The sequence below is a fragment of the Syngnathus leptorhynchus genome, chromosome 8, assembly GCF_054491065.1.
Source record: "Syngnathus leptorhynchus isolate UIUO chromosome 8, UIUO_Slep, whole genome shotgun sequence".
Lineage (NCBI taxonomy): Eukaryota > Metazoa > Chordata > Actinopteri > Syngnathiformes > Syngnathidae > Syngnathus > Syngnathus leptorhynchus.
The window spans coordinates 3,193,296-3,215,000 of record NC_141202.1 but is presented as its reverse complement, the minus strand read 5'-3'; the positions used below and the strand labels follow the sequence as shown (position 1 = coordinate 3,215,000).

At 44.5% G+C, this 21,705-nt stretch overlaps 2 protein-coding genes across 5 annotated transcripts in view; one reads left to right on the top strand and one right to left on the bottom strand.

Moving 5' to 3' along the window:
* The window catches only part of alg2 (ALG2 alpha-1,3/1,6-mannosyltransferase), a 64,221-nt gene extending 42,551 nt beyond the window's left edge, over positions 1 to 21,670 (bottom strand). Inside the window, exons 1-5 of one of the 3 annotated variants that reach the window (XM_085919521.1) lie at positions 21,614 to 21,670; positions 20,322 to 20,430; positions 17,155 to 17,454; positions 16,825 to 17,001; positions 14,565 to 14,751 (exon numbers count right to left, since the gene is read on the bottom strand). The gene's annotated coding sequence lies outside the window, so the exon portion shown is untranslated. Of the gene's footprint in view, positions 1 to 14,564; positions 14,752 to 16,824; positions 17,455 to 20,321; positions 20,909 to 21,613 lie in introns of those variants that run through there. The other 2 variants (XM_085919520.1, XM_085919522.1) reach the window with 2 other exon arrangements.
* On the top strand, positions 1,861 to 18,460 carry nr4a3 (nuclear receptor subfamily 4, group A, member 3). Of its 2 annotated transcripts, XM_085919517.1 has the most exons (8): positions 1,861 to 2,166; positions 3,839 to 4,009; positions 6,812 to 7,653; positions 10,956 to 11,085; positions 11,814 to 11,977; positions 12,059 to 12,258; positions 14,583 to 14,761; positions 16,961 to 18,460. In XM_085919517.1, the coding sequence occupies exons 3-8, from the start codon at positions 6,814 to 6,816 to the stop codon at positions 17,221 to 17,223; spliced, it is 1,776 nt and encodes a 591-aa protein (XP_085775643.1). In that variant the 5' UTR covers positions 1,861 to 2,166; positions 3,839 to 4,009; positions 6,812 to 6,813; the 3' UTR covers positions 17,224 to 18,460. The 2 variants fall into 2 exon arrangements, with proteins under 2 accessions (XP_085775643.1, XP_085775645.1); XM_085919519.1 differs by lacking the exons at positions 1,861 to 2,166; positions 3,839 to 4,009 and adding an exon at positions 4,573 to 4,636.
* Positions 21,671 to 21,705: the final 35 nt, after the last annotated feature.

The following is a 21,705-nucleotide window of genomic DNA, read 5'->3' as shown; positions in this document are numbered from 1 at the left end:
GCAGCTCCCAACCTGCCGTGCATTTGCCCGACAAACCAGTACCGACCAGTCCGAAGAGAGAGGAACTTAAAAGTGTGGAGATTTACTCTCGACAGCTGCTGCGTTTGCTTTTTTTTGTCGAGTTGTTTTTAGTGAGTGTGTCGGTAGCGTCGCATCAGCTGACTGTAAACCGAGCGCGCCACTCACTTTGGTGGGATTTTAAATCGGTATCCCGTATCGCCTGGGTCGAATTCAAACGGGGACACGCTGCGGGGCTAAAAATACCTGTCTACGACTATATTTGGCTTGGCTGGTTCACAATCGCGCCGCTGAAATAGTAGCGCCCGCCCCGGTACAATGAATGGGCTCCCTTTTCAACCTCCAGCCTCCGTCTGCCAGATGCTAAAATTAGCAACAAAGCTTGCGTCAATCACGAGCCTCAGTGCGTCAAGGCTTTCCCCGCCCACCAAGGCTCGTCATTGGCCAGAATTAGGATGTTGTCAGAAAAGTACGCGCCTCGTGATTGGATGTGAAGATTTCTTTTTTTTTTCTATTTTACTCAGTGAGGCTTCTGAGCAGCTTTTTTTAATTTATTGTTTGTCGTGTAAAATGTCTACTGGAGTTGGCTTCAGCGTCTCTTTTTTTATCAAAGAATGTCCAATGACAACATTTAACACACATTAGCATGAAACTTTGAAAATATTTAGGACATTTCACATAGGGATAGCAAAGTTTTGACCTGGTTTAAAAAGCTTTTAAACTTTGGGGTATGGCTTATCCCATTTCTGTGCGGCGTAACAACCAAATGCTGCTTCACCGTGTTATTTTTGATGGCAGGCTTGTGCTCTCTGAGAAACAGATAACAGCAGTGGCGTTTATATTTTATTTTAAATATGCCATATAAATCCAGGACAGGGATTTTTTTTTTAAATAACCTATAGACCCAAGTCAAAGGAATGGGAAAGGCAGTTATGTAACGAGAAAAAAAATATGAACCATATCTATAAACTCTTTGATTCTTGCTTTATCAAAATATAATAAATAATTTGTCCATCCTCCTCCGATAACAACACCACACAATTAACAGGGACAGCAGCACAGAGGAAAGTAAACCAGAACGCATAAACGACGATGACACAACAGATTCGGAGAAGCAAGCTGTTTTTCATCCCGGGCATTCAAGAGAATTCTTTGCTGTGTTGGGCTTAACAGTAATTTCTTTTAATAACTGTACGTACATTGTGCCCTATCCTAAAAACCTCAAGCCTCTGGCTTTCAACTGTTCTTGATCTAATCTCAAATCAAATAAATTTAGCCGGTTTGCGATGTTAGCAAAACTATGGCAGCATGCAGTAATATTTTGAAAATTGTTTTCTTCTCAGTAGGAAAGAAGGAAACTATTTTGTGTGAAGATATTATTTGTCCACAATTGCATTGCAACCTGGAGTTGGCTATTCCACCATCGTTTCAGCAAAGTCCACCAATCCCATCCTACCAAACAATGACAGTCACGCCTGATTGGTTACCAGATTAGTTCTTGTTTTTAACAGAATATTTTTATGAACATTCTGACAGTTTCAACAAAAATAAAACCAAACACCACCTTTGATTATTAAACTTGAATAAGAAGCTTGGAGTGATGTACAGTTGAAGGCAAACTCGCCCTACCGCCTACCAGCGAGGGACTCCCTCAACTACAACCATCAAACCAACGGGCTGGCTCGGACTCCCTCGCTCCAGAGAGCGCAAGAGAGAGAGAAAGAGAGAGAGAAGAGTTCTACTCGGAGTGACGTCACCTATCCCATGGCGTCACATTGACGTAGCGCATACCAGGCGCTCTAGTGGAGGCTGAGCCCACATAAATGCACTATTTGACTTTCTTCCCTCAGACGGCGCGCATAAACAAAGTGCACACTTTGCAAAGTGGCGCTCACGAGGAAGAAGCTCGGGAATAGAATCGTTCTAGCACTCAGGTGTTTTGACTTTTGATTTTTACCCGAAACACTTCGACTACTTTTGACAGAATCATCAGAAAAGAAACTTTTACCGTGTTTTTCCGCTAGACTTTTTTCTTTCTTTCTTTTTTTTCCTCCCCTCTCGAGTTTTTGGTGATTATTGTGGATGGGGAAAGGATACTTGATGCGAGCTTGTCATCACAAGTAAAGACGGAACCTCCACAGCAAAGCAGTAAGTAACTTGTTCATGATTTTGGACTTTGGAAAAATGACACACGTGCCGAACCAGTGGAGTACGTTCGACTATTATGAATTTTATTCGCTTTTTACGCACAAGCAGCGGTCCAAAGCTTGCCTTGAGTGCGCGTAAATGTGTTGATCAGTCAGGCTCGGAACCGAGACGACTTCCATTCCATTTTTTTTTAATACCCAGACCGTCTCCGGTTGTCATGGAGATGGGATGCCTCATTCAAAAAGACTTTAAAAAGATATTAAATTGGTCAATCTTTTTCAATTATTTTCTAAAACCGGCGTTTTTTTTTATCAATATCTACAGAAGTGTCAAGCTCGGTCCAGTCACAAAAAGTGATGAAAATTCATCTTTTCAACTCCAGTGCCCTTTTAAAACCTAACAAAAAAAAAGTTGACCCAATGTGCCACTACACTATAAAACCGCTTCTCTGTTGTTTTGCACTCCGCTTTGTGGCCACTTTTTAAACGTGTGTTGTCTGGAAACACGCCGCTGTTCGGCTTTATTGGCGCGAGGAAGGGAGGCGAGTCAGCACCGGGGCTTTACCGGCGCTCTGGGGTGCGTGTTTTGCGGCTTATGTGCGGCTCTCTTGGTTACCGGTGCGCGCTGAGCCAAAGAGCTTCCCACACAGCGCTCCCAACTCAATTGAGTGGCAGCCTTTAATGGGAATAACGTCATATTTACAGAGTTTGGTGCCGGGAAAAAAAAAAAGACAATTATAACTTGTTTTGAAGATTACTCGTTTTTTTTTTCAGGTAGGCTTTTGAGTTTTGTTTTTTAATTATAAAATCAATTGTTCTTTATAAATGTCAGAGTTATGACAAGGCAGGAAGCAAAATTTGAGCAGAAAAAGGCATGCGCGAAAAGCCACAAGATGATTTATGTGCTTCACTTGAGTTCGTTCCGCCTTCAAATTGAAATTCAATGACTTTTCACCAGCTCCGCGTCCAAAGTGTCCCGTTTAAGGTATTATTAGGCAGTACTGCGAGTGTGTGGAGGTTTACTGGTCAGGAGTGCATTAGGGGCGCCTAGACATTGGGGGAATCTCCGTTTTGACAAGGGGGCGTGTGTGACGGAAAGGGGGCGCTCTAAACCTTGAAATCCCCGGTGTGCCGTGCGTCCGACAACATTGAGAAGCGGCCGGAGGCGCGCGGTGCACCGGAGTTTCTTCTTCTTCCTCCTTTTTTTTTTTTTTTTTGCATGCACACATGCATGCATGCGTGGCTGCGTGGGCCCGTGCCGTCAGCCTTCCCTTCTGGATGAACACCCCCCAGCAGCAGACCAACGCGGTGGTGATCAGACGCGAGCGCCCGCAGCTTCTTACACACTCCGTTGCTTTTATAAAAGTGCTTACTTGTATGGGTCTTTTTTTTTTCAGTGGTCACATTAGGCCACTAAGTTGTTTTTTGCACGCCTACATGCTGAAATGCATGCTTTTTTTTTTAAATTGGTTGCATACAGCAACAAAATTGGTAATAAGTCTGAAATGCTGTTGATAATTTTCGTGTCATGCACAAGTTTTATGTTTGGGGCTCATTGTGGGTATTAAATTAGGGGGGAGGGGGGGGGGGGGGGAATGCAGTCACTGTAGGAAGCAGAATAATTGTAACAGATTGGGTTGTTCTGTTTTGACCTAAGTCATCCTCTGCTGCAGACACAGGTTCGGAAAAGTGCCCCCAGCCGAGCTCGCAGTGCCGGCGATTGGAGCTTTTTGCCGCGAAGCCCGACGAGCCCTTCCCGCGTCAGGAGCACCGACCCGGCTGCAGCCACGCCACCTCACACGCCCGCACACCCAGCACCATTCAGCGCGAAGCTCTCACACCAGGTAACACCGCAAACCTTGCATTTCTTTCTTTCTTTCTTTCTTTCTTTCTTTCTTTCTTTCTTTCTTTCTTTCTTTCCTTCTTTCTGGAAAAAAAAATTGGGTCTGACTCCAACAGCAAAACCTCATTGGAATTTCTCTTTCGCGTGTTTGCATCCACGCGCGAGCGGCGTGCAAGAGTGCGCACGCCGCGCGTGTGTGTGTGGCAAGTGCAGACGCTTTTGACATTTGATATATTAGCTAAACAAATGCAAGAAATACCATGTCATACCACATCATGTGTGAGCAACTATTTACAGTGAGTGACATGATAATTTATAACTATAAGCTCCCCCCCCCCTCCCATAAACGTCTATTGGCTTTATAATGAATATCTGTCAAACAAAGAGCTCCCAGTTATCACTGCCGGCGAGTCTGCTTTTCTGTGTTTGATGCAATTCAACTGCAAACAAAACCTCTCGAAAAAAAAAAAAAAAGAAAAATCCTCCCAAATGTGGGTTGTTTTTTTTGGTACTGATGTATGCAACCTCCATGTTTTTATTTGTTAGATCTATGGCATTCTGACAATGAACAAGCGCACTCACTTATTGGAACAGCTGCAGTTTGTCCAGTTGAAATGCGCACCTCGAGGTTAGAGATTGTCTCCCTTTACCTCGCTGTGTACTGCTGCACAACTTGTGTGTCTGACTCTGCTTGGGTTGTCTGTCCTCTTGCTTGCACGCACACACACACAAACACAAACACACATGTGCGTGAAAATGTTTTTTTTGTGACATCAAAATTCGGTGGTGTGTTAGCGAGGGGAGAGCTCCAAGGCCAAACTAGAACGAGGTGGTTTGACTGGTTCTCCTGGAGATGCTGGTGTATGTTTTTGACAAGAATGAATGTACACGGGTTCATGTTTACATCCTTAACACCATACAAACCAGTAGGAATGTGTTATGGGTATTTGCATAGACACACAAGCACACACTTAAGTCACACGTGTCCGGTTTTCGCCCGAGGCTGTCGGCGCAGTTTGAAGTCAGACGACATGTCTTTGTTTGTTGTCGCCTTAATTTCTTCATCGAGTCGCCGGCGCATAAAGGGATGTGACACAACAGGTGCGAAACAATCCACCTGAGGCTCGACTTACTGGTTCGAGTCCGGTCACCACTGCACCCTATCTGGTTTTTAAATTTTTCAAAAATGAGAGGGGCCACTAAACACAAGGTATTCCAGGAAGCTGTTCGCGAAGCCATTTGTTTGCATACAGAAACAAGTTTTTCTGTCTAAAATAATCCAAATAGAAAAGGCCATTTTAACGTTACAGGTGATAATTTAAAGTACGCATTTTTTCAACTTAAACATGCTAGGACGTGAATGCGAGCGTATCCTGATTTTTGCACGGGGCGAATTTAATAATTTGGCAGATGGCTACGGTCAAAATAAATGTGGGTGGGGAAGCCGATGTACCTCTGCTATGTCGCAAATGTAGCGTGACTAGTGTGTTGCATTTCAAGGGAGCCACTTTCATTGATCATCATTGAAATCCATTGTGACCACTCCCACAACGGCGCAGCTCTTCCTCTGAAAAATGACTAATAAGCCGAAACTAGTTCCACACCGATATGCCTGCCACACACCACCCTTCATGAGAATAGAGCCCAAAGACTTCAAGACACACTTTTACATTGACAACGAAAATAACAGTGGCCCAATTTTGTTGTCTTTTCTATTCGATATTGTCGACTCAGCAGAAAGGACCGAAACATTCGTGCAGCTTTTTCACTTACTCTTCATTTGTCAGTGTTGCGGTTATTATCATTTTCCCTCTTCGCCCGTGTTATATTGGTCGAAAAATCATCCCTAAATACTCAAGCAAAGTTGCTCATATCACATATGCAAATAGTCTGTTGGTTGAATTCCAAATTTCTCAATTCAAAGATTTCATTGTGTGTGTGTGCATGTGTGTGTGTGTTTGTGTGAGTCATACTGGAGCTTTTCAAGGCACTACAGGAACGTTGCCCTTCAGGACATTGTCTTAAAAAGATGCTAATTAATGTAACTCTCCGCCCATTTCCGCCATGAGTAACTCTGCTGTCGGTCATGAGACGTCACCGTCCTTTCAACTTTTTTGTGCTTTTTAATCAACCTATGACCTTTAAACGACCTTTACGACCCCCCCTAGTCGGCATATGTGTAAGTGGATGGAAGTATCTGTAAGTGCTTTACCCACAGTCCCCGTATTTGACTGGCCAAACACGAAGGGGGGCTATTACGGCACACGGTGCGCATGAGGGTGTCGACGCTAGAGCGGCCGTGTTGACGGTTCACGCTCGTCGGCGCGTACACGCCGGACACATGCGTGCAGGCGTATGACGTAAAGGATAAGGATAGACACTAAACACACAAAATCCAGTGTGGCTGTGGACAGATGAAATCAGAAGGAAGTCATAGCGACTGGCGTCCGCTGCGTTTAGCTGCGCTCGCATGTGTGTGTCGGCACCACGATGGCGTTCCGTCATTATTTAGCTCCATTTTACGAACCCACGCAAAGTAGTCAAAGTCAATCCGGCTGAGCATTTTGTTACTGTTAATCCTCGTGCGTGCATGTGTGTCTCGCAGCTCTTGGCCTCACTCTGCTGCCTTGCATCGCTCCTTGTCAAAGTCCTGCTCCTCTGTTCAAAAGAAAGTGATTAACTAGCGTGTCATCACATTCTCCTCCCCGACTAATGACACTCCTAACGTTGCATTACGTTGTATTTTAACGCTACGTTTTTTTCCGGGATGTCTTTTAACTCTCCACGTGCGCTTTCCCGACAGACATGCCCTGCGTGCAGGCTCAGTACGGGCCCACCCACCCAGGCTCCGCCTACTCCGGCCAGTCCTTCGGCTACCAGGGCGACGGCTACGCTTCTGACCTCATGACCTCCGACTACACCAAGTTGGACCTGGGCGGCGGCGAGATCTCCGCCGCCGCCGCCACCACCTCGCTGCCCAGCTTCAACGTGTTTGTGGACGGGGGCTACGAGCACAAGTCGTCCTGCCTCTACCAGATGCCGCCGCACAGGCCCGCCATCAAGAAGGAGGAGGACAGCTACCCGAGTGCCCAACTGGAGGCCCTGTCTTCCTCCGCCATGTACTTTAAACAATCCCCCCCCTCCACGCCCACCACCCCTTCCATGCCCCCGCAACCCGGCACCTCTTTCCTATGGGATGATCACTCCCTGGTCCCGCCGTCGCACCCCCATTCCATGGGCCCCGGCCTGGACGCCGCCGGCTCCCTCAAGTCGCCCCGCTTTCCGCACTTCTACCAACACTCGCCGCCCCACAGCGGGGGCAGCGTGGGGGGCTACGAGAATCTAGGAGGAGGCCTCGTCCGCACATCTTCCTCCTCTTCCTCATCGTCCACCTCGGTCTCCCATGGTCACGGCCCGCCCATGGATCAGCAGCCCATGTACCAGCTGCACCGCGGGGCCGGGGGTACCAGCCTCGCCTTTCGCTCCCTGGCTCTCGGTTCTTGCGGCCCTTTACTCGGGGACGGCCTGCCCTCGCCCCCGCCACGTGGCCCCCAAGGAGAGGGCACCTGCGCCGTGTGTGGGGACAACGCGGCCTGCCAGCACTATGGAGTCCGCACATGTGAGGGCTGCAAAGGTTTCTTCAAGGTAAAAAAGAACACACTCAACCATAACTATGTTGTAAAAAAAAAAAACCTCAGGTGTCACAAAAGCACGCCTATATGAAAATATGACAATATTTGGACAAACTGTAATTTTCTTGTATTCGACTTGAGTCGCCCCAACCTTGAGCCCCCCGCTCTAAATTTTCTGAAGAGTCATTACGAAAGCACAGAACACCCACAGGGGTCGTCGCTCCCGGCAACCAAGTGGCCAAAGTGTGCGCATGGCTTGTGTGTGTACGTGTATGTGTGCGAGATTTATGTGAGAACACACGCTCTCGCTAAGACAACCGAGAAAAAAATCCCCCACCTCTCCCGCCTTAATGCACGGCCACTCGAAATAAAATACGGCGAGCGTATTTCAGAAACGACATTCCGCTTTTTGTGCAATATTGTTTCGGTCTTCGTTTGTTTTTGAATCAGCGAGTGCAAAATTACATGCAGCACTTATGATATGAGTCACTTCACAGATTGAGTCACATATCCCACGTACCATGTGACCGCAAACACTTTTACTTTTTAATGTACTCTCTCCAAAAAAACAAACTCTCTGTATTGGAGTCCGTGATCACTTTCATATTAATCCATATAAAACATTTTTTTTCCATATTGTCGCCGGCTGTGCGAGAGCAAAATTAAGAGCCAAAGCAAAGAAAGCGGATCTAATTGAATCATGCCTCTGGTCGGTGTAAATGATTATCATTCTTTTCAATTAGTTTCACAATTTGTTTTTATTTACTAATGTACTAATTAATGAGATGTCTGGTTGTGGTGGGGCCGAGGGGGAAAGGGGGGGGGGGGGGGTCTGTCTGCTGCTGTACTGCCCATCAAGCCTTGTTTCCTCTCATGCATCACATTTGCACACTTGTCGAAAGACAGCAATTTGACTGCGCTTAATTTGTTCCCGGAATTACATCGGTTAAAACGCGCTTATTGTACACATGGTTTTTTTTTTTCCGTATCATCAGGCGCACTCCATTATCATAATGGTTTTATTGTCCCTTAAAAAAAGATTACCATTCAATTATAGGGGGAGTGGTATTAGCATGTAAAATTACTGTTAGTTCATCAGTGCAATTTGAAACACATTTTCACAGTGAATTAATTTGAGCTCTTCTTTTATTATTTAGGCGGAATAATGCGGTCCATTAATCTGCTTTGGCCTGATTTTATTTTATGAGATAAACTTGATTTTGTTAAGGCACCGTTTTTTTCCACACACATTATTGACTGGAATTATATAAGCATAAAAAAAAAAAAAAAAATCTCCTTGTAGTCATGTTTTTTCCATATCGGAAACATTCGAATAAGTTCGGGAAATCTGCCCTGCACCAACTTGTACTTGACGGACACACAGCACAGAGTTCTGATTGCCCCTGATTAAGAAGCAGAGGATGGGAAGGGGGGAGCAAAGTCCCCGAAGGCTTTTAATTTAAACCACGGCTATTAGCACATGTTACATGTCAAGAAGCTGTGTGTGCTCCTCGTTGGCTAATATAGTCCGTTTAACCAAATTCAAATTAACATTTACTGTTTGTTTTCTGTGGGGGGGGGGGGGGTTTCTAGAAGGAAGTCTCTCCCACACAAAAGCCACACTCGTTTCACTTTCTGAAGCTTTTGCACTGCAAAAAAAAAAGAACAATTTGTACTATTGGGTTGGAAACAATTTTGACGTTTATGGTAACAATGTTAGCAATGTTAGCGATGCACGGAACATTCTGTAAAGCCTTATTTCTTTTTTTTTGAAAATGCGGGAAAGACAATTTGCGCTTTAGTGTCTTGCCTTGAAATTTTGACTTGACTCAACATTTTTATTTTTATTTTTTTTTTAATTATTTGCTAGTTAAAGAATTGACTCACGCCTTCCGCTACATTGCTGAACTCAATTGACTACTTAATGACTGGAACAAAAAAGAAACAACACACCCGAATGAACAAAGCTGAATCGCTTTCATACGCACAACAGAATTTTATGCCGCCATACACACACACACACACACACACACACACACACACACACACACACACGCACACACACACACACACACACACACACACACACACACACACACACCTCATATGAATTCTATCCCATACATATTGAAATTGGCTTCCTATAGATTGAGGTGACTTCATCATTGTGTGTGTTTGTGTGTGCGTGCGTACGTGTGTCCACCTGCATGTAAATTCTAATGGAGGTCACAGAGGACACCTCTGCTGAGACGCCATCCACACTCCACCCTGCTGTAGTTAGCAAAGTCACCACAACAAACACAGACAGACTCGCACACACACAAATGCTTACACGCACACACACACTCACCGCACTCACTTTCACATGGACTGAACCGACGTGGCCTTGAGGTCACCGGAACACCTTCTATTGTCTCCATTCGCGATGCCACCCTCATTCCATTTTACTTTGATGCAACCATTTGGTCAATGTAAAGGCATGCGAGTGTTAGCGACCATTGAATGAGATGTGAGACGTTCGCATGTGTCATTAGCATGCAAATAATTGGTGCGCTATCAATTACCCTGGAGGTGCGGACGCGGTTGACTCAAGGGGGTTTCTAATTGGATGTATTTATTTTAATTAAAAAAAAAAAAAAAAAAGAGTCACGGCTTCCGTGTGAGCATTTTCTTCATTGAACAAAAAAACCCTTAACTGGCCATGTCGTGTATTTTGTTTATGAATTCCTTCACGACTTAAGCGTAATTTTTGCATGTGCGGGGGGGAGTGCAGACTATCACTATCATTTTTGTTATTGTTGTCCACGCGGGTAGCGCAGACGGTCCCCACGCGTCCCGTTTCTGATTTCTTTTTAATAAGGTCAGTAATAATCGCGCGAACCAGCCGAGGAGAAAACAGCTCCCTCGGGGCCCATGGAGAGAGGCGCGACCGACGAGGCCCCCGAGGTGCTACGAGCTGACCCGCGAGCTTCACAAACAATCTGATCAGGCAGCTCCGTCCTTCCTTCCGCCGCTTGTCTCGCGGGAGCCTCTTCAGCACGCCACGCGCACGCGCCCGCCGCCATTGTCAGGCCCTGCGCTAATAAAATTGTCCCCCCTGCAGGCGACGCTTGTTGGGAAATTAATTTTATCTAATTATACTGATGTCAGCTTCCCCTTTCAGCACGTAATTAAAAACTGACCTGCGAGCTTTTGCTTTCATTCTTTGCCGGCGAAGGAGGGGAGAGCTTGAATTGAATTTAACATATCAAATATTTGGTGGTTGATTGTGTTTGGAGGCTGATTTGTTTTTTTTTTTGTTTTTTTCTTCTCTAGCGTACCGTGCAGAAGAACGCCAAGTATGTGTGTCTGGCGAGTAAGAACTGTCCTGTGGACAAGAGGAGACGAAACCGCTGCCAGTACTGCCGCTTCCAGAAGTGTCTGAGTGTGGGCATGGTCAAGGAAGGTAGGAAGACTTTGAGTATCTTGTAGCACATCAACAGTCATCCATAGTTGCATATCGGAAACAGGGCTAGAGTTTTCCAAATATTAGATTACAGGACAAATTGTTTTGTTACGGAGAATGTTTTGTTGAAAATATTTGGAAGAACAGTATGTGCCGATTGTCCGGAAGTTGGGATACATTTTTTTTTACAATGACTTAAAAGCACTTGAGGTTGAAACTTTTAATAGCAAAGACAATACTTTATCTATATAGATTATTTCTACAAGTTATGGTTTAAAGTCCAAAAAAACTGTCTACTGTTCTCTACACTGTTCTATGCAACCTAAAACAAATCCAACCACTTTGACATATTTGAAATTTTTTCCAAAAACCAATACAATTCCATCACCCGGTGACTAATTCCATTTCTGGAATTGTCATTTGGAATCACATATCTGTATCCTAACTACACAATGACGTCACCACGCGATGATAACTTGAAAATGATTGGGCAACACTTTTTCTTGACTACAAAGCACCTGTCTCTGCCATCAACATCAAGTATAGCCACAACTTACACTGCCCCCTGCTGGCTGCTTAGCCTCCAGTGTGGGAATGCTTGTAAAGCTTCCCGTCACGCTTTCAGAATCATTAGCACCTTTGGAAAAATACCGATAAGAGACTTATCAGCCCGAGGACAGGTGTTCTTTATGTATCATCATTCACGACTCTTTATGCTCCCTCCGCAGTGGTACGCACCGATAGCCTGAAGGGGCGTCGTGGCCGTTTGCCTTCCAAACCAAAGAGCCCCCTGCAGACGGAGGTGGCCCCTCCTTCGCCACCCCTCAGCCTGATCTCCGCTCTGCTCAGGGCTTACTCGCACTGCACACCCCATGACCTTGACTACAGCCAGGTAGCACAACAGGGGTCCAAACGCGTATCCAGTGAGAAGCTTCACAAAGACGCTAACGTCTCGTTTCTCACCGTCCCGCAGTTCAGCGCTGCCGACCCTCCCTCCTCCTCCTCCGACGCAGAGCACATCCACCTGTTCTACAGGCTCCTCACCATTTCGATGGAGACCACGCGGTGCTGGGCCGACCGGCTGCCGGGCTTTTCCGAGCTCCAGCGGGATGATCAGAACCTGCTCATAGATTCCGCCTTCCTGGAGCTGTTTGTCTTGCGACTAGCTCACAGGTGAGATGAGCGCCATGTCTCCGACGTACTGGGAGTCAAACTGAGGCCGCCTGGGTGAAAACCAGATTTCCCATTGGGTCATCCGAGAATTTTCCAAGCTGCAACAATGAGGCGCTCTCAAGCGACCGCTCCGGCCCAATTTCCATTATCGTCGTTCTATTATCACGATGACAAATCTGATACGCTCGAGAGAAAGAAACAGGGGAAGATTCAGAATCATCGCAAAGAAATTCATCTATTGCACAAATTGTTGAGCAGTGCAATCATCCAGTCGCCTATTGTACTCCAGCACTGTACTGCGACTGTGTTGTTCTATCTGAAACTGAATAGTCAGCCATATGAAGGAAATTATGAATGGAGTCCGTGTCTATGACAGCAGCTACGCCCACAGAGTTCCGCTCGTCTGATATGTGACGCACAAACGGGCTTTGTGTGCGTCTGTGTGTGTTCTTTCTCAATCGGACAGGATCAGAACCTCGAAAAAGCAGGTCAGCTGACAAGTTAGGGCAGGAAATTCATGCTTAGTTCAGCTGACTTACATTAAAAAAAAAAAAAAAAGGTTTAAATTTTTGTACGGCTGCTTGGTGCCGTTCGGACTCCCGCCGGGGTCATCGTGAGCCTCGACATCACCCGGGACTACCGCTCTGCCCTGGCAAGGCATGCGGCTGGTTAAATTTATGACGAGGAGGGGGCTCGGCGTACAAGCTCATCCTTTTGTCCCGGGGCTGTCGTCTCGCGGCCAAAAAACCAACACAGTCGGACGCGCTTATTCACGGCCGCGCATTGATGATGTACAACTTTGTTCTCCTGCACCCTGCTAGGTCCAGGTGCAGGGTGGGTAGAAGATGGGTGGTGGCATCACAGTTCCAGCAGGAGGGAAAGACTCAGGCTGGCACTGTGAATCACCCCTCCCAAACGCCGGCGACCTCGTTCGCATGTACACGCACGGGAACACACATGGCCGGTGTGAGAGCTTTACCCCGTTAAGCGACCCCGCCGTGAACCCGGGCGGCCCCCTCCTGCGAGCGTATGTCTGCACGTTCGTCAGAGTGCGTGTCAGGGTTTGTGCGCGCGAGGGAAAATTTACTTCTCCGTCGGCGTACTAGCACCCCGGTCACCAAACAGTTTCTGTGATTATGGGTGGGTTGCCGTGGCGACGCTGTCGTCAGGGGTGAGCGGAATGCGTGGCAGAAATCCAAGCGTATATAACGTGGATGTGGACACTGTCCGCGCTTTGGCACATGAGCGTCCTAAGACACATGCGTCACATCCGAGCGTTGGTCTGAAATCTACAAATTTGGGGATTTTCACACTCATTTTTCCCAATGATGCATTTCATCTGTTCGAGCTGATGTTTGACATCACACATTCCAGATTCTTCTTTGGAATCTTTTGTCTGTAATTGGATCATTCCGATTACAGGGAAAATTGGTTTGACTAACAAATTAAAGCCCACGTAAACTGGACGCCACATTGGCCGTGAAATGACATTTTCAAAATTTCGCAAAAACTCAAATCATTAAAATCTCCAAAATGTTCAACGCAATGGGACAAAAAAAAAATACCTGAGACTCCAAGCCTGAGGTGATGGAACAAATGGATCTTATAAGTTTTATCGTCAAGGACAGTTCAAAGTCTCGAGGCGTCATAATTTGCCAAATGTACAAGATGATTATCTTATTACTGACCTTCACCGGGAAACTCAGTTTCCATTCATTTGTAGTATAAATACAAAAAAGTAGTACAGCATGACAGAAGGCTAAAACTCGCTGAGATAGTTTCTTCTGTTTTCCCAGGCACACCATTTATTTCATCTCCTTTTACCTACGTCTTGCATCTGTCTTCCCTTTGTTTGAGGGGGGGGGGGGGGGGGGGGATTATTTACGAAGGTTCCTAATAAGAAGGAAGCATGCTGTTTAGTCAGGCACTCATAAAGAGCGCTTTATAGCCCTCGCTTATGGCACATGCTCATGTGTGTCATGAGTAACTGAAGGAAGCCTTTTCATTTCCTCATTAAGACATATTTCCATCGCACGCAGCGGTCAAAGCGCTTTAAAGTCGTACCCGTTTGGACTCCTTAACCCGACCGTGCATTCCCACGTTCCCAGAAAAGTGTTTAAAAAACAAAACGCCATACTGTAATTTGAAAATCCCAATCGGGCTGCGTCGCCATGTTTGATGTTTATCCCAGTTGTTTGTGAATGCCAACTTTGAATTGCTTTTTTGCTCCGGTGGTTTAACTATTATATACAGATGTCGAAAAAAAAAAAGTCCCTAAAGCTATAAACAAGAAGCATTTTTCCTACTTTTTTTTTTTTCCCCAGGTCGATGTTGTCAGAGGACAAGCTGGTGTTCTGCAACGGTTTGGTCCTGCACAGGTTCCAGTGCCTTCGCGGTTTTGGAGAATGGCTGGACTCCATTCGAGACTTCTCCACCCATCTCCAGAGTCTAAACCTTGATGCCTCCGCCTTCGCCTGCTTGGCTGCGCTTGTGCTGCTCACAGGTAAAAAAAAAAAAAAGGCATAAAATGATCACGTGGTGCATTTTGAGGACTACACACAAAGTGGATTGTTAACTATGGAAGGCGATGGTGATCATCATTTTTTAGCCACTTTGGTTTGTTGTTTATGTGTGACGGATTGAATGTGACAGCGATCAGGTGGACGGATCCCCTCGGAGACACACGCGTACACACACACACTCGTACGTTCTCGCAGTAACAAGAACCTGATACCCATAAGCACCTGCTGCACCTGTCTGACACCTGCCGCTCTAATCAATGTGCATGTGTCAAACACGCAGCAGAGAAAATGCAAGAGACGAGCAGGAAGTGAATTGGGCTGAAAACACTTTCCACCTGGCGACAATGTCCGAGGCTTAACAATTTACGAGCAACTGCTTAAAAGCCGGGATTTGTCGGAAAGATAACTGAGCTGGATAGAAATGAAGAGCTGAAAAGGAGTTTCTGTCACAGGCGATATGGGCATGACTCCTTGTGACTGGCTCTGAGTCAGGCCTCAGATCACTCAGAAACGTCTTCAAGTTCTGGCCGCCTCCTCTCACTTTCATTTATTTCAACGTATCCATGCAAAGATTACAAATATGTCAGATTCTTTCAATTAATGTATGACATGTGGAATTCTCCCCTCGAGGCAGACTTTATTTACCTCCAGCCCCCCCCCGACCCGACCCTCAACCACTACCTTCACTTCCTCTGTCTAAAGCCCCCCGACCCAAGCTCCTCTCTCTGGGGGAGCACTTAACTCTGCGCCCCATCGACCAGCCCACCACGGAGCCCCGCTCTGCGCCGGCGTCTCAGCGCCACCCCCGGCAAAGCACACAAGCGCACGGCCAAAGCAACCGGGCCATCGACCCATTCAGAGTGGCCTGTTTAGAAAGGCAGCCATCGATTACCGCCCGCCCCACCGCACCTCGCCGCACACACACGCACACACCTCCGACGCAGGAGCTGGAGACAAGGGGAGTGAGTGCGTAGGTCTGAAAGAGACACATTGAAAGGTGGGCCGGAGTGACTCGGCAAACAAAAGAGCCACATAAACAAACAATAAATAAGTTTCATATAATGGATATCCCAAAAGTGGTCTGAGCTGCGGCCTCCCTGGAGCCCCCCGTGCGTGTGTGTGTGTGTCAGTGTGTGCGTCAGTGTGTGTGTGTGTATTCGAAGCGGTGGACACCCTGTGCTCTGCAGAATGAGTTAGTGTCACATTAAGCTCGGTTTGGGTGCCACTGGAGTTGCTATGGGCACTCGTGTGTGCGTGTGTATGTGTGTGTGTGTGTTTCTAATCTAATTTGGCTGCTCACAGGGCCGAATAATCAGCTAATTGTTGAGCACTTTTGTCTTTGTCAATGTCTTGAATTGGAGGGAGCATTTGTGTGCCACCAAGTGTTTATTTATATGTATGTGTGTGTCTGTCCTTTTAGTGTGTGTGTGTGTGCAAACGATGTTCAGGGGGCTTATTAGGTAAGGTCGTGTATTGATCTGAAGTGAGTGAGACAGGTTAAAGCCAGTTAAGAACTTGAGCCATACAGGCTAATGAGGTGCAATTCAATATAAAAGAAGATGTAGCAATTGCTCTTTCAGCTGAATGAGCTGATTGGCCTTGCAAAGGGATGGAACACGTCCAGTGCCTTTACAGAAACTTTCCATTTGGATAGAAATATCCAGTGGGATAAGATGGGCAGTTGGGTTTTTATGGGAATTAATGGGAATTGATTTACGATAAACATTAAAAAAAAAAAAATCTTTTTGTTGTTTTAATGAGGTTAAATGCAGGCAAAATAATAATTTCCAGAAACCTTTCATGTGATGTTCATTCCAGGAATTTGGGAAAATTGGACAGTTTTCAGAGGGATCAAACACAAGTAGCTCAGAATTGTGAGTAGTTTATACCGACAAAAGAAAAAAATATAATAATATATATTATTTGCGGCTCCACCAGTCTATACGTGGTATTTTGATTAATATTTCACAAAGGTTGAGTTCGGCATTGAAATTATTGATATTTTAGACACAAATACAAACAAATGATTAAAAATCAAACTCACCATTTTGCTCAATGTAGCTGTCGTATTTCGTGGAACGTTTCTCCTTAGTCTCATTGTGTTCCATTCGAGTCCGTAGCGTGTAAGATGGACATCCCAAGTTGCTTCATACATTCTTCTTCTAACATGTCCTTCCCAGAACAAGTTCCGGGCCTGAAGGACTCCAAGCGAGTGGAGGATCTGCAGAACAAAGTCATTTGTTGTCTCAGAGACCACCTGGGCTGCGGCCCCTCTTCCTCATCCTCCAAGGCGGCGCCCGCCCTGAGTCGTATTCTGGGTTTAAGGGCAGAGCTGCGCTCCCAGAGGACTCAGGGCCTTCAGCGGATCTTCTACCTGAAGCTGGAGGACCTGGTGCCGCCTCCGCCCTTGATTGACAGGTTCCTGGACACTCTGCCTTACTGATGGCGAAGGATGCAGTCAAGAAAAAAAATAAAACATGTCCAGTTTGAGGACAATAAGAGTCACTTTGCTGTGATGCCAACGGGATAACCACGAGAACTCCCTCCAATGGACCATCAATTAAATAGACACTTTTTACCAGTGTAAAAAAAAAAAAAAAAAAAAAAAAAATGCTTTGCCACTTCTGATTTTCACACGGAGGCTGAGATGGATGATGGAGGATTTTTTTGCTCTCTGGAAAGAAAAAAAAAAAAAAAGAAAGACGTTAGTTTCTATGTAAAGTCTACTGGCCTGTTTATCCAGTTTGTTGAATTCACCGCTAGTGAAAGGAAACATAATTGAACACAAGTCCAAAACACTCGGTGCAAAAAAAAAAAAAAAAATGTCACTCAATGACATCACACATGTCCAAAAAACACACACACACACACAACACAATATTTCAAAAAGATTGATTCCAAGTGCAATTTCTGACCGCTTTCTCATCACATAAGAAAGCGATTTTTAATTTCAATAGACCAACGAAAGTACGAGAGAGAAAAATCCAGCTTGAGAGGACAAACTGCACTAATGATTGATGACTGCTCACTCAGACTTGAAATGCTCTTTTTTTTTTATTTCATTTGTATGTTTATTTGACTCAAATGGAACTGATAGGAGACAAAAAATGAGCTTCTGAAGCACTTACAACCCTAAAAAAAGGGCAAGAAGCACCGACACACACCCGACCTGGAGAAAAGAGGAGAGGAAAGGAGGGTGCTCGAAAGATAGAAGGAAGAAACATTCCACAGTCTTTTTTTTTTTTTTTGATGATTATTTTGCTAGTGGCGGTGCGACTGTCTGCATCTTAATGTGTGTGTGTGTGCGTGCGTGCGTCAGAGAAGCCAGCATCTTAAGCATGGTTTGTTTTAAAGCTGTCAAAAAAGCAGCTCGCCTCGTGTGTTTGTGTGTCTCACCGCGCCCCAGCCCACTCACACACTCACGGCAGCAGCGATCTTACCAGAAAAGAAAAAAAAAAAAAGCAAATTCTATAGATATATAAATATATAAATATACAAAAAACTAATATTTTGAAGTGTTTTTAGCTTTTTTCAAATATTGTGGTACGACGTGCATTGTTTTCAAAGAAGAGAAAAAAAAGTTGCTGGTTTTTTTTTTTTTTTTCTTCCCAATGTCCTTTGGTTTGAGTTTTGGTTTTTTTTTCTTTCTCTTTGGTTCACTGGATTTTCTGTTCAGCACTTTGAAATCATAAACTAGTTCTGATTATCCTGCCTCCTGTGTTCTTTGATTTTTGCTATGCCGCGTAATCTCGTTGGGGTGAACGTTTTACCCTCAACCCGGACTCGTGGTCCTCCCGTGGTGGGCTCTCGCTGGAAGAGACTAGGAGAGGATTAAGCGGAGTGGAACGGGGCAATGTGGGCGGGAGAATGGGAGGCGTTCGCACGAGGTCCGGATCAGCCTCTAGCCTCGTTAAACAGCATTGATCGCCGCGGTGACATTTCCCAGTACATGTCGTCTATACTGTCACTGCCATCACTCCCCTCCTCCCCCTCCGCACAGTCAGGTGATTGATTGCAACTGCGATTGGGAAATTGCGGACAATCCTCACGTTTGATGGACAGGAAGGCATCGTGGCTAATTACACATGCAGCAAGATGCACTTGGACTTATTTGGCCACACAGTTCTTGATTTTGACTCACCTTACTTTTAAAGCATTTCCTATTTCCTGCCTCCGATACTTAACCTCTCAAAAAACACCTGACATGATGTAACTCCTCCACAGCATTAGATGGGGCTCTACAAGTTTGATACATCGACCAATCAGTGTATCAGAAAGAAGGTTTTTGTCATTGTGGGAAATTAAATTGTGTACTACAGGTAAATTTGCTATGCTGGTTGGTGAGAACTTTTAAGAGTGAAAACTACAAAAATCATTATGAACACGCCTAAACTGCCGAAAAATGATTGTTGCGTCTATTCGAATTAAAATGAGAACCCCTGGCGTTGTTGTGGAATCATCTAACACAATATGTACATTATATTTGCCCCCACACCAATAATAAAACAAATAAGTAGCAGGTATTTACAGACACACACACGCACACACACATTGATGTGTCAGTCTCCTTGACAATCGATTCCAGCTGACAGATAGCAAATACCCCCAGAGTCTTAATTAGAGCTCCTCGTGTGTGTATGTGCACACACATTCTAATTTCTAGCCGCGGCTTCATAATTTATCCTAATCCAATCAGAATTGGAAAATGGCCAAAGAGTGAATCAATCAAATCAAGGAACTTAACAGCAGAAAGCAGTTGAATCCAAATTTCTTTTGGATCCAGCATGTAATGAAATTTGCCTAAATTACAACAAATTGGTTTTGGGGTAATTCTTTTTGGGTGAGTGTCACACACAAATGATTTGATAAAGTATCACACAGATTAAAGTGTTAAATTGGGATTTTCCATGTTATATTGATTTGGCTGTCAAATGCATTTTCTATAGCACTTGTCACAGGGCTGGCAAGAGAATATCCTGGCTGGCTTTGGGTGAGAGGCCGTTTACACACTGCATTACTTCTGGAGTGTCGAAGAAAATGTAAGTACCATATTGGAAATCCCAAATTTGGATTCAGCCCTGAAAATTACTTAGTGACCAATTCAGGATGTAATCCCTGAACTCGTCATTCAGACCAATGCGGCACAACTAAAATGAATGAATTTTTTTTTAAATAAGATAAAATGAATTACCACTATTAAAAGGCTCTTTTAGCGGTTGCAAAATGACGGGACCAAATAATTCGAGTAACAACCTGAATAATATGAATATCTAATAGGAACATTACAATGCCATTAAGATAATCACATTATGGGCTCATGCAATGAATTAATCAATTATCTTCATTGTCATTACAGTAAAAAAAAAAAAAGCATGAAAAACAAAACACATCCATTCTTCAATAATTCAAAAATCTGCAGTTCAATTTAATAGAAGTAGAAGAAGTGACCATATCTTCACAAAGCTGGTTTCACAAAACTAGCTTTCTCCGAAATTTAGAATTCAGTTTAAAAATTCTTCTCAACAGGTCGTGGTGTCCTACCTTGGAAATACGTCTCTCTCTCTCCCGCTCTCTCTCTCTCAGTCGTTATCCAAGCCCTGAGCAAGTGACGTCATTTTCAGTCGACAGCAAGTGGCAAAATGGCCACCCTCTGAAATGATAAAAACAGGTGGATTTTGCATCTTAATCCCTTTTCCACTATAGCAATATCAATCAAAAATGGTTGTTTTGATTACTGGGGGCTTATACAGCAAATTATTGTAAAGGACATTTTCCACTGCACTTCCCCTTTGAAGAAAATTGACCAATATAAATGAAGAGCAATGGTGGAAATATTATTTTGTATTTCTCCCACTTTAACACATAAAGTTGTCAGCGATAAATGATGACTGTTTTCACTAAGCCGCCAGGATGTGATGATTACGCCCGCTTTAAGAAGCAGGAGGTATTAAGTGATCCGCATCACCCGCTGACTTCCTCCCCTGCTGATAAACTTCCTGGATTAAACCGAAATGGACGACACCTGAGTCCTGTAGCTGACTCACACACACAGCATCACACACACATACACACACACACACACACACACACACACACACACACACACACACACACACACACTCTCAGTGTTGATCAAAAAGAGATGTTTGATGATTTGCTTCAATTCTGGCAGTAGTCAAAGACTTACACCAGCAGTTGCATGTGCACAAACAACCTGAGTAGATTTTTTTTTCAGTTTTTTTTTCTTTTTTAACAACACGAAGGGGAACTCCCTTGTGGTATGGGACTATGTGCATCAATGTTGCCTTGCAAGGAGGAAAGAGTGTGTGGGGGGTTGGCCTAAATGTCAAAGGTAAAAGGTGCTGTAGAAAAAGAAGTGGAAACACTCAGTTAACCCACATGCATCACAAAGAAGGGGAAATCCCACATATCTCTTGGTATTTTACCATACAGACAATAATGTTGTTATTTTTTTGTCATTATCATATATTTCATTGTGTTTGGCGCAATGTAGTTACAGAAACTCAGGTACTTGAGATATATGTTTTTAAAATACATTTGAATAATTCCTTTACCAATAAATACAGAAAAAAAGTTAATACCATTTAATTTGAGTATTATGCTAATTATAGCAATATAGTGAAAGTGTTCCTAATAAGTCAAACGTTTTTCTTCGAGTCTATGCTAGTTGTGCTAGCTGATATGCTAACTGATGAAAAAAGAAGAATTCGATGTTTTACGATAATATGAGTATATAAGTTGCATTGGTTTGAGAGACACGCTTCATTACGGCTGAAAACTATATATTTTTAAAGAAAAATAGGAGCCTTTACCTTAGGTCACCCACGGTTACAGTTAGAGCAATTTATCATTTGTGCAGTCACCTACCCGCCAAAATTTAAACGTAAACTTGACGTCGTCAATC